Here is a 19708-nt window from a genome sequence, read left to right on the forward strand (position 1 = left end):
AAAGGACAGAAAAATATACAGTGGGAAAAAGGCAGCCTCTTCAACAAATAGTGTTGGGAAAGCTGCATAGCTACCTACAAAAGAATGAAACTGGACCACTTTCTTATACCATACACAAAGAAACCCTCAACATGGATTAAGGACCTAAATGTGAGACCTGAAACCCTAAAAATCCTTGGAGAGTATAGGCAGTAATTTCTGACATCAGCCAGAGCAACATTTTTCTAGATTTGTCTCCTGAGGCAAGGGAAATAAAAGCAAAATTAGGGGCATCTGGGTGGCTCAGTTGGCTAAGCATCTGACTTCAGCTCAGGGCATGCTCTCACTGTTCATAAGTTCGAGCCCCACATCGGGCTCTGTGCTGACAGTGTGGAACCTGCTTGGGATTCTCATTCTCTCTCTCTCTCTCTCTCTCTCTCTCTCTCTCTCTCTCTCTCTGCCCCTCCCCTGCTCACACACTCTGCCTGTCTCAAAATAAATAAACATAAAAGAATAAAATCTTAAAAAAATAAAAAATAAAACCAAAAATAAATATAAATATAATTTATATATAAATTATATAATTTATATAAATATATATAATTTATATAAATATATAAAAAAATATATAATATATTTATATATATTATATATAATATATAAGTATAAATATAAATAAATTTATAAATATATAAATATAAATATAAAAAAAAGCAAAAATAAACTATTGGGACTACATCAAAATAAAAAGCTTCTTCACAGTGAAGGAAACAATCAGCAAAACTAAAAGACAGCCTACAGAATGGGAGAAGATTTTTGCAAATGACATATCCCGTAAGAGGTTAGTATCCAAAATATATAAAGAACTGATACAACTTAATACCAAAATAACAAATAATCCAATTTAAAAACTGAAGACATGAACAGACATTTCTCCAAATAAGCCAACAGACAAATGAAAAGGTACTCATCATCAGAGAAATCAAAACCACAATGATATATCACCTCACACCTCTCAGAATAGATCAAATCAAAAACACAAGAAACAACAAGTGCTGGCGATGATGTGGAGAAAAAAGAACCCTCATGCATGCACTGTTGGTGGGAATGCAAACTGGTGCAGCCACTGTAGAAAACAGTGTGGGTTTTAAATAATTAATTAAAAATAGGGGATGCCTGGCTGGCTCAGTCAGTAGAGGCATGTGACTCTTGATCCCAGGGTCACGAATTCGAGCCCCACGTTGGGCCTAGAGCTTACTTAAAAAAATTTTTTAAATACAATCACTATATGACCCATAATTCCGCTACTGGGTATTTACCCAATGAATATGAAAACACTAATTTGAAAAGATGTATGCACACCTGTGCTGACTTCAGAATTATTTAAAGTAGCCAAATCAAGGAAGCAACTCAAGTGTGTATCGATAGATGAATGAATAAAGAAGAGGTGGTATTGGGATACAGAAGTGCTATTTCTAAGGGACACATGCACCCCCCATGTTTATAGCAACACTATCAACAATAGCCGAAGTATGGAAAGAGCCCAAATGTCTCTCGATGGATGAATGGATAAAGAAGATGTGGTGTATATATATACAATGGAGTGTTACTTGGCAACCAAAAAGAATGAAATCTTGCCATTTGCAACTACGTGGATGGAACTGGAGGGTATTATGCTAAGTGAAATTAGTCAGAGAAAGACAAAAATCATATGACTTCAATCATATGAGGACTTTAAGAGACAAAACAGATGAACATAAGGGAAGGGAAACAAAAATAATATAAAAACAAAGGGGGGACAAAGCAGAAGAGACTCATAAATATGGAGAACAAACAGGTTACTGGAGGGGTTGGGGGGGGGATGGGCTAACTGGGTAAGGGGCGTTAAGGAATCTACTCCTGAAATCACTGTTTCACTATATGCTAACTAATTTGGATGAAAATTTTAAAAAATAAATAATAAAATTAAAAAAAGGTGATACACACACATACACACACACACACAATGGAATATTATTCAGCCGTAAAAAAGGATGAAATCTTGCCATTTGCAACAATGTGGGTGAATCTAGAGAATATAATGCTTAGTGAAATTAGTCAGAGAAACAAATACCATATGATTTCACTCATATATGGAATTTAAGAAATAAAACAAAGAAAAAAAAAAGAGACAAACCAAAAAACAGACTCTTAACTATAAAGAACAAGCTGATGGTTATCACACTGGAGGTGGGACAGAGGAGAGAATCAAGAAATAGTTGAAGGTAATGTACAGAATTATTCAATAACTATGAGTTTTAATTTGTAATACCATATCAATATTGGTTCATTAACTGTAACAAATACACCACATTAAACTGTTAAGAGTAGGGGAAACGTGTGGGATATATAGAAACTCAATTTTTCTGTAAATCTAAAATAGTTCTAAAAAGTTATGTAAACTGTCCTAAAAACTTTATTTAAAAGTTTATTTTTTAAAAAGCTAAGATTATTACTTGCACTTCACTTGTTCTCACTTTTTACTCTTTCATCCATTTGCTGGTTATTCGGCTCCCGGGAGGAACTTTGTGTTTTTATAACTGCTGGGGAGGTGCCCCTGCTCCCTGAGGCAAGAGAAGGTTACAGATGCTTGGGTTCTGAATAAATCGTGTTTGAATGAAGGTCAACATGATTGAAGAAACTGGCATCTTTTAGTTGTACCCTCTTATCTGCCTCTCTTTAATAAACATTACACTTTTCTAAAACAAAACAAAACAAAATTAAAGTGCAGACATGTTCTTTTAAATTCAGTGTCAGGGTATCTTACTAGGACCTGAGAAATGAGATCAATTTCCTGAAAGGAGATGCCTAGTGATCGACTTAATCCTACCAACATTATTAGAGCAAATCCATGTATAAAAGATGTCAAAAGTCGGGCTCATTCCGCACGGGGAGAATTGTAAGATATGGGTGGTGTGGCTTAAGGCTCTTTGCGTTGCAAGTAAGAAACCAACTTTGCTGACTCAAGCCAAAGGTTTCTGACTCCCACATGGCACGTGCGGGGTGAGGGGGCGGCTTACCTTTTGGGCGGGAGGAAGCTCAGGGTAGCATCGTGGAGCGCGGTGGTCTTAGGTGGCAGAGGCCTGGCTCCTTTTTCCTCTGATCCGAAGACCGGATTGCTCCTGGGGCAGGTGGGAGCCCGGCGGTGTGAGGGGAAGCATGGGTGCTCTCCCACTGTTCACCCCTTGGAATTAGGGGGCGGGGCAGCCACCCACCTCAGCCAGGTAGGGGCTGGAGGTGAGCTGGCAAACTGCCGCAGGCGCAGCAGCAACCTGAAAGGAGAGGGCAGGGCAGGCCTCACCCAGGTTTGGGGGCAGAGTTAAGGGGCTGGTCCTGATTCACGCGGCTCTAAGGAGGGCCGGGCGGTTCACTTCTGTATTTAACTGCCTGGTCTCTGCCTCATGGACCTGAGAGCGCTCCAGGTGTGAGTATTTTTAAACAGGTGGTTCTCGTTCGCAGCAGGATTGAGAATCACCATTTTCTTTATTCCCTAGTGGAGGCTTCCTCTTCACTCAGATTTGCCAATGCCCCGCGTGGCATCTCTCAGGCCATGTTTCCAACTTCGGTTTCTCCTAGATTGATTCTCTCCATATATCCTGATTTGAGTGCCCAGATTTGTTTGTCCAGAGCTTTCCACCAGCCATGAGCTTTTCTTTGGTATTTACTCACCCTTTTCGATTTGGATTCCCAAGAAAGAGAATTGGATTCCTTCGCTCTTTGCCACCATCAAGAGTATGGGGCGCCTGGGTGGCTCAGTCGGTTGAGCGGCCGACTTCGGCTCAGGTCATGATCTCACGGTCCGTGAGTTCGAGCCCCGCGTCGGGCTCTGTGCTGACAGCTCAGAGCCTGTAGCCTGTTTCAGATTCTGTGTCGCCCTCTCTCTGACCCTCCCCTGTTCATGCTCTGTCTCTCCCTGTCTCAAAAATAAATAAAATGTTAAAAAAAAAAAAAAAAAGAGTATGGGTGGGGCTTCGTGGCCCCAGGTCCCCTCCCAGGCTGCAGGCCAGCTCGACCCCAGGACTACTAGTTGGGTAGTGTAATAGGGGGAGAGGGGGGCACTACTCGAGCCTTTGGGACTGAATGGGCCTGGGGGAGGGCTGGGGGAGGAGCAATGTCTCTTAGATTGATTTACTTGGTCAGCAAACACCTATCTCAGGATGCTTTGGATTTTTCCACTGGAAAACTGCACATGGTGGGGGTTGTTTGTTTGTTTGTTTTTTGTTTGTTTTTAAGTAGGCTCCACACCCAGGATGGAGCCCAACAGGAGGCTTGAACTCAGACCCTGAGATCAAGACCGGAGCTGAGATCAAGAGTGGGTCATTTAACTGACATAGCCACCCAGGCACCCATGTACACTATTTTTAAAAGGACACTTGACTCAGAAAATGTACTATCTCAATTCAGCAATTTCCACAAGTAGCACTTAATCAAAAAGCAAAGAGTTGGCTGTATCAGATGCAATGTCGTACTCTGGCCACTCAGATTAAACAATTTCTCCTTGTGTAATCAGCTAAAAAGAGACTAAAAAGATTCCTCTCCCAACTTTCCTTTTTTCTTTTTTCTTAAGCTTATTTATTTATTTTGAGAGAGAGTGAGAGAGTGAGAGCAGGGGAGGGGCAGAGAGAGAGAGAGAATCCCAAGTAGGCTCCACACTCAGCTCAGAGCCCGACTCAAGGCTCAAACTCATGAACCGTAAGATCACGACCCGAGCGGAAATCAAGAGTGGGAGGCTTAACTGACTAAAGCCACCCAGGCGCCCCTCCCAACTTCCTCTTTAGTTTTGGAGAAAGAACAACCGCAGGGAGGGTAGGGGAGCTACTTGAAAAAAGTTCTTGTTGCCAGGTTTGGGAGCAGACATGTGGAAGTGGTAGGCAGGGCTGACACATTTCTCTGGGCCTGAAGAGTTGCCTGGGGTGAAGCCAGGGAAGAGTCCAAGTTTCCTTGGTATCCCCAGCCTTCTAGCAGGCCTGTTAGGCCACATCACCGTTCCCTCTGGTCAAGAATACCTGTTGTTTGTCCTCAGCCTCTTCTTGGGAGAACAGAACCCCGCTTATTCCGGCGATTGCTCCTCTCCCTGCCCCAAACCAGAGTCCAGGGAGAGGCTGCCATGTCACATGACTCCTGGGTGGCTCCTGATTCAAGATGGGCCCATCAGAGGCATTCCCTGGCGTTCTTTGAACCGGAACTTGGAAGGAAAGTCTGCCTTTCTTGCGGCTAGGACGTGAAGTATAAAAATTAAGAGCTATCTATAGGCAGTGCAGTGAGTCATATACTGGCAGTATATGGTGAACACCAATCGACAATAAACATATCTAGGGGCGCCCGAGTGGCTCAGCCGGTTAAGCATCCGACTTTGGCTCAGGTCATGATCTCACGGTTCGTGAGTTCAAGTCCCTCATCGGGCTCTCTGCTGTCAGCACAGAACCTGCCTCAGATACTCTCTTCCTCTCTCTCTGCTCCTCCCCAACTCGTGCACACACTCTCTCTTAAAAATAAATAAAACAAGGGCGGTTGGCTGGCTCAGTCAGTTAAATGTCTGACTTCGACTCAGGTCATGATCTCACGGTGAGTTCAAAATTTTTTCAAAGAAAAAAAGTAAATAAAATATGTATCTGTAATAAAGCTGACCTGCAGGGAGAAGCAAACAGGTGATGTGGAGACCCAGGGGTGTGGTATGTTCCTGACATTTAGCTGGACCCCATCCTTTCTGCAGTCTGGCTCTTCAACCTCTCCTTCAATATGTGAAATGCCCCAGTGTCCAGCCAGCAGTGCAAAAGCGTACCAGTTAGCTATCGCCCTGTAGCTTACCCCAAAACTCGGTGACTTCAGACATTTATTATCTCATAGTTTCTGCTGGTCAAGAATTGGGAGTAGCTTAGCTGAGTGGTTCCGGCTCAAGCTGCAGTCAAGATGTCAGCTGGGGTGACAGTTGTCTGAAGGCTTAACTGTGACTGTGACTTGGAAGGACCCACTTCCAAGATGGCTTACCCAAATGGCTCTTGTTTTGGCAGGTTTGGTTCCCTGCTGGCTATTGGCAGGCCCGCTTCATTGGCTGTTGGTAAGAGGCCTCGGTTCCTCACGTGAACCTCCCCGCAGGCTGCTTGGGTGTTGTCACAACATGGCGGTTCCCTTCCCCCAGAGTGAGCAACTGAAGAGAGCAAGGAGGAAGCCACAGTGCCTCTTATGACCTAGTCTCTGAAGCTGCACCTTGTCATTTCTGCTTTATTCTGTTCTTTAGAAGCAGATCCCTTTGTTCAGCCCACCCTCAATCAGGCTCCACACAAGTAACCAACATGTATCTAATTCTGTGATCTCTCAATTCTCCCTGAGCACTATCTTCTTCTGGTCTCTGGGACTCCATTCTTTTTTTTTTTTTTTTTCCATGTTTATTTTTGAGAGAGAGACAGAGAGACAGAGCATGAGCAGGGGAGGGGCAGAGAGAGAGGGAGACCCAGAATCTGAAGCAGGCTCTAGGCTCCGAGCTGTCAGCACAGAGCCCAATGCAGGGCTCGAACTCATCAACCGTGAGATCACGACCTGAGCCGAAGTCAGACGCTTCACCAACTGAGACACCCAGGCGCCCCTGTGGGACTCCATTCTTAGGCTTTTCCTTATTACGCTACCTAAAAACACCTCTTTCAGAGGTGCCTCTGATCCTCAGTTCTGTTTCATCCTGGCTTCTCAGCCATTATACAACTGAGTACATGTATTCCATGTAAAAGGTGGTTCTTCTTTGGCAGGACACCAATCCCTCCCCCATACTGTGGAGAAAGAGAATATTTTTAAACCAGAAAATGGGGGCATGGTATATGAACAGAATATTTAAAATTTGTGCTGCTCCAAAACTCAGGCCCAAGGTTGTTTTAACTACATACTTTCATTTCTTAGGGATCTTCAGAAATGACAGTGAACACTGGTTTCCCTGGTGGGCAGCTCCCTGAAAGATAAAGGTGGCTGAGGAAGGAGCAGATGGTCAACTTGCTATCACCATGGTGACCGGGGTGCCGAGGACTGGGAGAGGCAGTGGACGTAGTCTCTCGGAAAGCCGTCTAGGAGGGAAGTGGGGGTGGGAAGGCAGGAGCCACACTGTGAGGGCGGGTGAACACAGTAAGGCTCTCGGTTGCAAGTGACAGACAGACGACCAGGCCGATGTGAACAGTGAAGAATTTAGTGAAAGGACATGGGACAATCACAGAAATTCTGGGAACGCTGGTGAACCAGCTTTTGAAAAGGGGCAGGGGCAGTAACAGGAAGGCTCCGTTACCAGGGCCCATATCCCGCTGCAGACCCAGACACCGTGCCCGCCACCATGGACTCGAGAGACAGCAGCTTGTAGCGCTCTGTGGCTGCCAGTACCGAGTACGGATACAGCAGCCACAGCGGCTGGAGTGGATGTGCCGCTACCCCTGCTTCTTGGCTCACTTGCTCCCAATTCAAAGTCCAGATCTATCTGATGGGCTGAGTCTAGACCACCGACCTGTGTCCATTTGCAAGGGAGCTAGGAAGCCAAACGTTTTCCGCTGCTGTTGTGGGAGGTGGGCTGCACCTCCCTCCGGGATGCAAAGGGTAGGGGAATCTTCAAACAGGAAGAAGACCTTGATCCTGGCATCCCGGACTCCTCAGAGCCCACTCCAGGGAGTAAGAAATGGAAGGCCTAAGATCATTCTCGTAAGAAGTTTGGAGGGGAAGGGAAAGAGAGCATTAAACTGAAGGAATAGCAAAACCAAAGGATTTTTTTTCTTCCCTTTTTTTCTTTCCTTTTTGGTAAGATTAAGAGGCCTTAACAGCAGTGTCCTAGAGGAGCAGCTTCATAGAGAAGAAATAAGAAACTTTCTTGACACGAGAGAATTAGCTGGCACTCCATTCCGCCTCTGTAGCAGCTGGACAGAACTGTCCAAGGACGAGACCACTTTGGATAAAAGGACATTGCCTCTGAAACAAAGGAACTAGACGCATCACCAATGACTCTTCAAAAGTTTCAGTTGTCTGTTGCCTTTAATTAATCTCTAAATAGAGAACATATTCTTCTATAATTATAATATGCAAATGTCTATGGACAAAATAGATAATTTTTTTGGCAAATGCCTAGGAAAGAATGGTGTCAGCCAAGTTCATCCAAGGTTTTAAGCAGCAGCATCTACACAGTCAGGATGTGGTCAGTGTTTGGGAACGGAGGTAAATATCCGCAATCCATGCATCCCTTTGATTTCTTCTTTTAGTGCCTAAGTAAGTAGAAAAGCATCACTGTTTGTTTTGCATTTGACATTGAATACATTAAGTCTCTGTGAGAATATTTGCGTATAGCTCTCTTTGTAGGAGGCTTTGTCTAAACCGTTTTTACCTTTTTAAAAAAAGGTTTTTTATTTTTTTGAATATCCAATGAGGCTCAAAAATCAAAAGTTATAGAAGGCATACAGTGAAGTTTCCCCCACACCTGTCCTCCACACACCCCCCCATTCCCACCTCCATCCCCAAATAGAGAACCCTTATTAATTTCTTGTGTGTCTTTGCAACGATTGAAAAATGCATGTTTAGGCTACTATGAATATATATCCACCCAGCTGCCTTTTAATAGCACAAATGGTAGCATTTCAAACACATTGTTCTATACTTCCCCTTCTCCACTAGCCACTAGAGGTCTTAATTATGTACTGCTGGTAGACCTACCAATTTGCATTTAGGTGGCTATGTGCCTCTGGCCCAGCCCGATAGGTCCAGGGGCAACACGTGACCCGAACTGAACCAATCAGAATCTCTGCTGGGATTTTTCAGTGTGGAGCCAGTCTTTTGAGTCACTCTACTTGAACAACGTCAATTGGAGATGGCTGGGGGCCATGTTCTCCAACAAGAAGAGAAAGCCTGGGGCACCTGGGTGGCTCAGTTGGCATCCGACTTCAGCTCAGGTCATGATCTTAGGGTCCATGAGTTTGATCCCCACATCGGGCCATGGGCTGAGAGCTCGGACCCTGGAGCCTGCTTTGGATTCTGTGTCTCCCTCTTGCTCTCTGCCCCTCCCCTGCTCGCGCTCTGTCTCTCTCTCAAAAATAAATAAACATTAAAAAAAAAAAGCAAGCAAGCAAGCAAGCCTGTCTCCAATAGGAGAAAATGAGGCCAACACACAGAAGCCAAAAGCTCAGAGGAGAGAGAGTACAAGCAGATGAACTTGTTTAAGACCCTGAATTTAGATATGTCAGAAACCAGATAAATTAATTACATGGGCCAATTAATTCCCTTTGTTTGCTTTTGCTAGTTTACACGAAAAAAATTCTTAACATGTGCAGTCAGGTTTATAGTCAGAAGGATCCTTAGAGAGAATCTGGTCCCATCCCTTTCTCTGATAAAAAAGAAATAGAATCTATCCCCTGTCAAAATTCAGCAAGCAAATAACAGAATTAGGACCTGAGCCCGATGTCCTGGCCACTCCTGGTTTCCCTGGGGCTCCTGGCCAGCCCTGATGCTGGAAGCTCATCTGTGCTGGGAGCCAATGAACTGCCCCACCACCTGCGTATTCACACACAACCCCCTCAGCTCTGCAGACAACAGAAATGTCCCCGGGGGAAAAAGCTTCCTGTGATCACTGGGGGAAGGGAACAGAGACCCCTGGGTCACAAGCTCTCTGCTTTCTGTAGGCACAGAGTACCCCTTAAAGGCTGTCCCTGACCATATTTGAGCTGCAACCTGGGCCACAATTCGTAAAGCCTCCTTGGCTAGGCAAGGGCCCAGCCACACTTTCACATGGAAGGCCCTGACCCCTCATGTCCTGTGCACTTACCCCTCTGAATGCCTTCCACCAACTCTCTTGCAGGCTTCTAAGGACCTGTGACCTAGGTAGGTCACTGTATCTTCCAGCTACAGAGGGCCTTAGAGATCACCTGGGTCACATCACAGTTGAGGGAACCGAGTCCCTGGTAGGGAAGGGACCTGGCCAAAGCCCCACAGTTTGTAAAATGTAGTTTGGGTACACATTTCTCAGCACCTGCTATTGTGCTGGGCTCACAGATGAAAATGTTGTAGACAACAATGATGATAATGGTGATGGCCATTGATGTTTACCGAGGGCTTACTAGTAAGGTGTCAGACGGTATTCTCAGTGCTCTACGTGTGCTTTACCACTAATTTTCAAAACAGTCCTTTGAGGCAGGTACTACTACTCTCCCCAGCGACAGATTAAAAAACTGAGGCATAGGGAGGTTGAGTAAGTTGCTCAAGGTCACACAGCTAGAAAGCAGCAGAGCCCAGATTTGTAATGTGGGCAGACAGACTCCAGAACCTGCATCCTTGACCACTTGTAACAGTGGCTCCCGACCGGGGGATGCACTCAAATGAACAGTGCCCCTAGGAGTGCAGGCTCACTAGGCAGCCTGAGTAGTTTTGGGGACAAAACCCAAAGTCTAACCGGTTGGAGATGATTTGGGTCACTGAGGTCCTCCCTGTCTTGTCTTGGCTCCAACCCCTGACATCATGTGAGACTAGAAGCACTTCTGGGGGAGCAAAGTAGTTGTTCCACCCCAGACTTCCCAGGCAGACCAGCAGCACACCATATGGTCATGGATGCCCACATCCGAGGGAAAGGCTGGGCTCCGTGAGGAACCCAAAGATGGATCCCAAAGGGAACAGCCTACAAAGGGCTGACAGGGCCAAGGAACAGACGGCAGGGATGTAAGTATCCAGGACACAATGCAGAAAATATTGGAGTCAGAGGATGCAAGGGCATTCGCTCCCTGCCACGCAGGTAGGGGAGGCAGCATTTGAGCAGGGTGCAGGAGGGGAGGAAGGGAGCCCAGGCAGGAGGTCTGATCTTGGCAAAGGTCCAGATGCAAAGACAGAACGGTAGGCAGGGGCCAGGGAAGGGTTCATTCAGAGAAGGGTGGGGAAAGGCCTGGAATAGCAGTCTGGGACACCAGAACTTGATATACAAGGAGCCACCGAGGGATTCTTATGACCAGAGCTGTGCTGTACAGAAATTAAACCAGTTCACAATGTACAAGACCTTCCAGAATGATTCAAACACACCTGATGCAGGGGAGGGGGCAAGTTTACAGATATAGGCCCAGGGTCAAGGCTGGTATAGATTCCAAGTAAAAGAAGCATAGAGAATGAATAAACCGGGCCTGGGTCTGGTTAAATCTGATGTTCCAGACCCCTAACATTATGTCACTGGGTCTGGGGCAGCTAGAGCAATTCTCAATCATGCCATGCCTCAATTTGCCCATCTCTAAAGCAGTCCAAAGAAGTGCTAAAAAAATCTTCAAATCTACAAAAACATCTATTTTTACAAAATACATTTAATATGTGTCAATAACAGTAAACACCTGTAGCATTATCCAAGGAAATATACAAGGAAACTATTGGGAGGCTTGTTTTCAATTCTGAGTAAAATTCCTATTTGCCCACAGTCCGATTCCAGGTAGTTCCAGATTATGTTTTGCTCAGGTCCTGAATGCTCTTTGCATGAGTGCGGTATTGTAGTATTTGTTCCTAGGACTAACAGTTAAATACCATCCCCACTCGTCAGGCCCTCTCAAGATGCTGGAGATCAACGGTAAAGGAGCCTTGTTGCTTGTACTGACCTGATTTACCATCTGGTGCTGCTGGACAGTTCTCTTCTCCTTAAATTCTTCTGACTCGATCTGGATTTCATACATAGCCCCACAGCCTCCTGAAATAAACATGACTCAAAAGTGTTTCAATTATTAACTTACGGTAGCCACAGTCCCATATGTCCTTAGAGTACCGTACAATCCAAAGAAGGTCTGAAATGTTATTGTTCAGCAGAAAATTGCTAAGACTGTTAGGAAAACATCATGGCTTCTAACCTGACCACACCCTCCCCGCAGGCTGCCTCGATCCAAAACGTGCTGTTCCTTTTTCAAGGCAGTTGCACTACCCAGGATGATTACTTGTGGGGTGCGAAAGATAAGGCACAAAGCATGGAAAACCTAGGAAATGTAGGTTTGCCTTGTATTTCTTTTTAATAGGCCAATAATCCCCAGGGAAGAGGATGGGAGAGACCGAAGTTCAGTGTTCAACCTTCCTAAGCACCAGCAAAAAAATATTTTTAAAAATGCAAAAAATACACTAAAGTTTGGCTTGAAAACTGTGTAATACTAACCAAAAGAAAAGAAAGGAGTGGAAGCATGAGAGAGACAGGGACTAATGGCAACATGCTGCCCGAGCAGGAAACAACATGGGCAGGAAGGAAAACGTCCCATGCTGTTAACACCCGGCCGTTTTACGAGAAGTGCAATTTACTCAACGGGCTTTATGTGTACTGGGAGTCCAAGCTTTGGTTAACCTAGCTTCCCAGCCTTCCCCACTCTGTTCAGGGCTAGGCAGGGCCAGACTGAAGGTCAGGTTCCAGCTCTGCCTGACCTGGGCCTGGGGCAGGTATAGGACCGGTGACGTCAAGGCCTCGGCGCAGCCCTGGGACACTGCAGAGAGCTCACCAACGGATCTTTGGATTGATTGATTTTTCTACACTTCTGAAACTACTAAAAACTACTAAACAACAAAGAAGAAACTTCTAAAAACTACTTTCTAAACTTTCGCCCAATCCTTGCAGATGTTACGTTCTCAGAGAAGCCAGCGGCTCACAGCAATGCTGGGCGGCAAAGACATGTCTGGGTGTGGGGAGACGCAGGTCCACGCCCACCTTACTACCTCCACTAGGCCACTCCACATGTGTCTGGAGAAAGGCCCCATCTTCCCTTTGTGCACAAGTCGCCTCCCCAGCCTCCTCCTAACACGCAGCCAGCCTGAACTTCTCAGGTGCCAGTGGCATCTGAGAAAGGGCCTGGCTGCGGCTGGTAACCGGGCTCAGGACAGAGTCTACCCGTGTCCTGGTGCTGGTTCCAGCTCTGCCACCTCCTCCCTGCGAGGGGCTGGGCGGGGTCTTTGGCCTTTCCGGGCTCGGCTCCTCGTGGGGAAAGTGAGGAAGTTATTGTCAAAAGGATAAAATCCTTCTGGGGTCCTCTCCAGACCTGACATGATAGGGTGTCAGAAGAATGCAGAGAAATTAAAGTAATGTCCTTCTGGGGCGCCTGGGTGGCTCAGTCAGTTAAGCGTCCGACTTCGGCTCAGGTCATGATCTCACGGTCCGTGAGTTCGAGCCCCGCGTTGGGCTCTGTGCTGACAGCTCAGAGCCTGGAGCCTGTTTCAGTCTGTGTCTCCCTCTCTCTCTGACCCTCCCCCGTTCATGCTCTGTCTCTCCCTGTCTCAAAAATAAATAAAATGTTAAAAAAAAAAAAAATAAATAAATAAATAAATAAATAAATAAAGTAATGTCCTTCTCAAAGTCAAATTAAAGACTGTGGACCTGAGGCGTGCCTGGGTGGCTCAGTCGGTTGGGCATCTGACTCTCGATTTCGGCCCAGGTCATGATCTCACTGTTCATGAGTTCAAGCCCTGCATTGGGCTCTGCCCTGATGGTGCCAAGCCTGCTTGGGATTCTGCCTCTTTCTTTCTCTGTCCCTCCCCTGCTTGCTCTCTATCTCTCTCAAAATAAATAAAAATAAACTTAAAAAAAAAAAAAAAAAAGACTGTGGACGGGAGTCCCAGGGTGACGGAGAGGGACCACATCTGAGCCAGGCCAGGCTGGCAACCAGGAGTCCTCCCAGCTGGGCCTTATCCCCTCACACAGTTTCCCTCTGACGCTTCCACAGCCCCACCTCCACCCCATCAGTTGGGAGAGCCAGAATTCCATCTCTCCAATAGCCACACATATTGAAAAGCCACTGATGACAAGTTCACTCTGCCAAGCCCCCTGCCCTCTACCCCTCCAGAGGGCAACATCCTACCAAACCCTGTGGGAAAGATGAGAGAAAATCTTGCCTGAAATGTCGGTGACCTTGATAGCTGTAGCTCGAGGAAACTTTTCTTTGAGAATTTGGGTTACTTTGAGCTCCCCCTCAGTCTGCGAGGCAAACATCCGCTGGGCGCAGTGGAGAAGAGGAAGCTGCCACACAACAAAGAAGTCATGGCTGAGCAAGATGATGCCACTCCCAGCCCGGCCCAGGCCACTATGCAGGCCCCACCCAACATTGCCCTGCCAGCCAGGGCCCCGGGCCCCCGCCAGCATGGCCACGGGCTACATCAGAGGGGCTGCATGGTGTCAGATGTCCGCATAAGCTCCCCAGAACACAGAATCAACTTCTAGGGGAGTAAGTGGAGGTGGGGAGTGGAATTGTAAATAACTCGCTTTGACTCCAGAGACCAAACTCAATAGATACTAAACTCTTCATGATACTGCTGTGAGAGAGACACTGTCATGATTTCAGTTTTAGAGGTGAGGAAACTGAGGCACTAAGGAAAGAGTGCCACGGTTGGATCTATTAGTGACATGCAGAGCCTGGAGAGGCCGGGCAGCAGGCCTCAGATGTGCCTCATTATGCCAGCACGCCACTGACCATGCACTGGTGAGACCAAACGCCACCTATCCCATAGGCCTGGTCAACATTCCACACCCTCCTGTGGGATGTGGCCTTGCTCGTTAAGCCAACCACACTTTGTGACACATACTAATTCTTACTGGAAAGAAGGAGCAGAATTCTATTAAGTGATCTGAAGGAAAAACAGTTTTACATTATTTACTATTGGCAGCAACACTCTCCCTACCTCCCGGATGGCTACCATAGGGAGCCAGTGCATCTGATGCACCTGATGGGAACATGTCTCAACCCTAAGGGGAGAAGGAGCAAAAAGCCAGATCTGCACCCCCTTGGCTGGGTTGAGTACATGCTGAAAGGGAGACTGAAAATAGAGCATGGCGGCCAAAGTAACCTGCACAAAACAGTGCCTTTTGAAGCTAGTCTGTAAAGGTGCCCAGATAAGAGGCATTACAAAGGCAGTAGTGCTAGGGCCTGGGATTGGAGGGGGACGGCAGGTGGGATACGTGAGTGCTGTTCATCCAGTGCTGGTGCTGAAGGTGCCATCCCTTCACCTGTCAGTCCTGCCCACCCTCAGGCCTTTCCTGATGGCCCAGAGCAGGGTCCTGTGTTAGAGAATCTGGAAGCACCTTCCTTAAAATGACCTGTGCACTGGCTTTCATCAGCTCATTTCAAAGGCCAAGACTGAGTCTGTCCTGTTACTGCAGCCTTCCAAACCTGGGCCAGGGCAGGCCCTCAGGAGGACTTGGGTATGGATGGGAAGATGAATGAACAAATGGATTAGTGGAATGAGCACACCATTCAGGGCATGCCTACTCGCACCTGCAAAGAAGTCTTGATTCTAGCAGGCAGTTGAAATACAGGTCAGAAGAAAGATCTGGAGTGAGACTGAGTGGAGGGACAGAAACTTGGTGTTGCAGGCCAGGCTAAGGTTGGGGTGGAGGAAGGGACAGAGAGAAGGAGACTTTTCTGAGGACAGAGCCCTGGGGTGCAAAGGCAGAGGTGGCAGGCAGAACCAATAATCGCTAAGGGGTGTGGGTGGTTAGCATTGCTGATTTTTTGGGATAACTCTTTCCTCCATTTTAGCTAATCTGTGGGCAGCGGCCTTTAAACGAGCAATCTGACGAAATCCCTAGAATTCTGACTGTCCACGCTGAAAGTCACCAGCTTTTTATACTTGGTGGAGGCGGGTTCAAAGGCAGCAGGAGAGAAGGAATATGAGAGCAAAGTGGATGAAGTGAGGAAAGAATCAGAAAAGAGAAAACTATAGAGCGCGTAGTGAGTGCCCTCTGCTGGGCTTCTACTCCGGGCAAGTGGGATTTTGGAGAGGATTAAGGTCACAGAGGCTGGGAGGACTTGCCCAAAGTCCAGACACCTCACACTCTCCGGCACCCACTCCAGGACTCCCGGCTGTGGCATAGCTGTGACTGCTATGTCTCTGGCTCAGTACGTCAACACCGCTCTCTCGGTGCCCACCGGATTACCATTGTTTATGTGTCTTGTTCCCCTCGCCCCCAACCTCCACCGGCTCTCAAGCTCCGCCAGCGTGCGCCAGGGTCTGACATTTCTCCGAAAGCCAGCCGCCCGGATCCACTGTGTGACCGAAACAACTAGGAAAGAATGAGAGAAAGGAAGGGGGGAGGCCGCAGGGCCCAGCGCCGCGATCTCCCTGAGCCCGTCCTCGAGCTCCGGCCCCGGACGGCCCTGCGGCCCCTCCGCAGCTCCCACCCGTGAAGAGCAGCCCGGCCCCGCCCGCGCTCACCCCGCGGATCCCGCGGAGCAGAGACGCTGTCGCGGCCGGGCTCCACGCCGCCATGCCCGGCCGACGCGGCCCGCCGCCGGAGGTCGCCGCGTCCCCTGAAAGGCGCGGAGCCCCGGACCGGGAGTCGCCGCCGCGGGCGACGCCGCCCCCTGCCGCCCGGAGGCCGCGAGCCGCCCCAGTCCGGCCCCGTGCGCATCCCGGGGACACCTCCCCGGAACCAGCCGTTCGGCGCGCTCACGCCCCTCCCCAGCCGGGTCCGCCCCATGCTGCTCCAGCCTCCCGGGCCCGTTCCACCACCGGCGGGCCCTTCTTGCCCAGCCTGGAGACGCCCGGTGTTCTCGACCCTCGGTTCTGAGCTGCCCTTACGCCTATGCCCCTCGCGCCCTAGGTGGAACACCTCCCTGTGTCCCCACCGCAACCTGGCTTCCAAACTGGGGAGTGTGGGTTTCTCCCTCCAGAACAGGGGGCTGTGGAGGGGCTTTAAGCAGGGGAGTCGTTTTTAGATTTGCGTTTTAGAAAGATCGCTCTGGGTCCGCGAAGAGGAGGGGCTGTAGGGGGCGGACTTTGGAGGCGAGGACAGAAATTCTGAGGCTACCGCGATGATCCAGGTGAGATTTGAGGTCTCAACGGGAGCTGGGGCAGCAGAGATGGTCACTTGGGAAGGGAAGGGAATGGAGTGACTGGATTAGGCGGCGAGGATGAGGGAGGCGTCTGGCGTGGAAAGTGCAGTGGGTGGAGAAGGGCTAGGTTTGGGGTGAAGAGTGCCGACAAACACAGTTTTGAATTTGCCTGACTTCAAGGTGCCTGCAGGACACGGCCCTGCAGAGAAGTAGGCTGGAACCACAGACCGCGGGCTCCTGAGAATGTAGTGGAAGCTGTCTCCAGTGAGGATGGGTAAGGCTATCCAGCAAACCTGCCCCACCTCTGGAGTAATTCAGACTGATGTCAAGGTCAAAATTCAACCAAGAGCTTTCTCTCTCTAGCAGTAATCGTTTGTAACATGTGGTCTGGTATATCCTGCAGGCTTTACTAGTTCTTTTTGCTATTGCCTTCTGGTCTGTGCAATCAATCATGTTCAGCGTGGCACTTGGATGAGTTGGACGGACCTACAGTTGCTCTTTCAAGTGATCACCTAGATACGTACTTCAGTATTGAGTGTCTTCCATGCTTTGGGTCTCATAATTTCTCCTTTGGATTACTGTAATAACCTTTCTCACATTTTTTTGCTTGATTCCTTAAAAATCATGGTGGGTGGGATTAAGGATAATTTGCTAGTGTAATAAAAACTACCAAAACTATTTTTCCCAGCGGTATGGTAGTGAACAAGCCTTTGCTCCTCAAACCTTGAGGTTCAAAGGAGGCCGAACTATCCCCAGCTCTGGGAGTAGCCATATGACCCAGATTTGGCCAATCAGACACGGATTTGTTTGGGTTGGTCACATGACCTGAGCCAGACCAGTGAGAGTTGGTGTACAGACTTGTCCGGAACTAAGAAATGGTCATTTACCACTGAGTTGCTAAACTGTTTAACAGCTGGCTGTCATCTTTGTAATCATGTGGGCAGTGCCCACTTTGGAAATGAAGTAGAGACAGTAGAGTTGGAGGGAGACAAGCAGTGCCAGAAAGGAGCGCTGAAGTGATTTTAGTTGGCTTTGTCACTTGTAAGAGACCACGTTCAACTCACTGATTTCTATTTGAATTCCTCTTTCCTTTATTGAAAGTCAGTACTTTTGCTTATCTCCAACCTTCCTCTTCCTCATAATTTAACAATTGCTCACATTATATTTTGGACTGTCACTGCCCCAGTATCCTCCCCTTGGCGTTTCCACCCTGCTGTCAGGGTCCTCTGAAGTGCAAACCTGTCCATTATTTGCTTAACTCAAATCCCTTCAGACTCTCTATCGCCTACTGGAAAAAACCCAAGGTCTTTTAGATGACTTAACCACTACCTGAAATCCACCCTGCAGTAATACTGGGCCGCTTGTACCTTTCTGTACAAGCCATGCTACATGTAAGCTTGGTTATGCTGTTACCCACCTTGGAAGCCAGTTCAAGCCTTGTCTTCTCCAGGGAGCCACCTCTGATTGCCACACAGTACACTTAAGGGCTCACAACTTGTACATAACTTTTATTGCACATGTGGCCCTTGAGAACTATCAATTTATGTAGGTGTCTGTTTTTCCAAATGATCCCTGAGCTCCATGACAGGATCTTGCTTTAGTCCTGTCAACCTGTCACCCAGCATGGCATGGGACAAAAAGTCCATGTGCTGATTACTGAACACAGCTGACAGTGGCTTAGCCATTCTAGCTCCACAGTGTGAACTTGAACCATTTCAGGAAAGGATTTGCAGAACCTCACAAATCTTGGGCTCCAAATTAGTTCCAATTTAACATTTCAAGTATAACTTTTTATGATAGAAGCAAATAAAAGGCCAGTCTTACTTTTACCATAAAGTATAACAGCTTTAGTCACAGGAAATGGGTGTATCCTTTCTGTGTCTTACTTTTTTGCCCCGAACTTGAGATTCTCTAATCTTCACTTATATTGGTCCATGGTTACTCCCTGCTTTCATACTTCTAGTTACATCTGAGCTAACTGTAAAAAACTCCTTCAGGAGGATCTCTCTGAATACATCTTTTTTACCTCATAGAGATGGTTTTAAATTGCAGTCACTTTGTTTTATAGAGCCTCCTAGCACTCATGAGCAAATAGAATTTTTACAGATGCACCCCAGAGAAACAGACTGGTCTCATTATGAACTAGCTATTTGAAGTCAGAGCATTTGTGCCACCATATGAAAAAGTGAAAAATTCTTAGCATACCTCTCAGTTACAACCCCCTTCCCGGGTGGCTGTAAGGATTAAATAAGATAACCTGCTGAAGGAGTCCCCTAAATAGGTAGGTTCCCCTAAAAAGTGGTACTCAAAATGCTCATCAGCCACGAGATAAAGAGCTTGGCCATAATTCTGAATCAATATTGTACTTCCTTCACGTACCAAATACGCTACAAAAAATGTCAGTTGAGCTAAACAGTGTGCCCAGACCCTTACATTCTAGTGAAAACTCCCTTATCTTTTCACAGAGCAGGAACAAAAAGTTCAGAGCAGGAGCCAGTCCACGCTTTCGGAACATCCAGCATCAATTTTACTATGAGCCCTAAACCTCCGAGTAAAATCCAGAAACTTCCCTAGCCTCTCTTGCAGCCAGGACAGATATATGTGACCGAAGATCTGCCAATCTGAGGCTTTTTTGTCGCCCATGTACATTTTTTATTAGGAAGACACACGAAAGGAAGACGGTTTTAGGTAAAATCCTTTATTTTGGTCAGGGCTGTTGAATCTAGCTTTTGGGAGGTGCTGAGGCAGAGACTGACATCTAGTGATCAGAAATAATGGTGTAGGCTATAGTGTCCATTCCAAGCCCTTTAGCCATGAGGCCCAAGGCATGATATAGACATTGTTCTTGGCTGTGTAGCTTTGAAGCCCAACTCTGGCCCTCTCAAAGATTATTTGGGTTATTCTACTACTCATTTATAAAGTTT

The 19708-nt window shown here is 47.3% G+C and overlaps 1 protein-coding gene across 3 annotated transcripts; it reads right to left on the minus strand.

The window, feature by feature from the left end:
- Positions 1–7994: 7994 nt before the first annotated feature.
- BOLA3 (bolA family member 3) lies at positions 7995–16268 on the minus strand. 3 transcript variants are annotated; one of them, XM_049651730.1, is made up of 4 exons: positions 16165–16268; positions 13849–13972; positions 11589–11677; positions 7995–8240 (listed from the first exon to the last, which is right to left on the minus strand). In XM_049651730.1, the coding sequence occupies exons 1-4, from the start codon at positions 16216–16218 to the stop codon at positions 8175–8177; spliced, it is 333 nt and encodes a 110-aa protein (XP_049507687.1). In that variant the 5' UTR covers positions 16219–16268; the 3' UTR covers positions 7995–8174. The 3 variants fall into 3 exon arrangements, with proteins under 3 accessions (XP_049507687.1, XP_049507688.1, XP_049507686.1); XM_049651731.1 differs by lacking the exon at positions 16165–16268 and adding an exon at positions 15887–15904; XM_049651729.1 differs by lacking the exon at positions 16165–16268 and having other exon boundaries at positions 13849–14110.
- Between the last annotated feature and the right edge of the window lie 3440 nt (positions 16269–19708).

This window comes from Panthera uncia (genome assembly GCF_023721935.1).
Source record: "Panthera uncia isolate 11264 chromosome A3 unlocalized genomic scaffold, Puncia_PCG_1.0 HiC_scaffold_11, whole genome shotgun sequence".
Classification (NCBI taxonomy): Eukaryota; Metazoa; Chordata; class Mammalia; order Carnivora; family Felidae; genus Panthera; species Panthera uncia.

Excerpts from the sequence above, each read along its gene's own strand:
- BOLA3 (XM_049651729.1), bottom strand. The coding sequence starts at position 14,095 with ATGCTGGCGGGGGCCCGGGGCCCTGGCTGGCAGGGCAATGTTGGGTGG. Across the intron at positions 11,678-13,848 it reads CAAGGTCACCGACATTTCAG|GAGGCTGTGGGGCTATGTAT; the intron begins GCAAGATTTTCT and ends TGTTTATTTCAG. Across the intron at positions 8,241-11,588 it reads AGCACCAGATGGTAAATCAG|GCACTAAAAGAAGAAATCAA; the intron begins GTCAGTACAAGC and ends CTACTTACTTAG.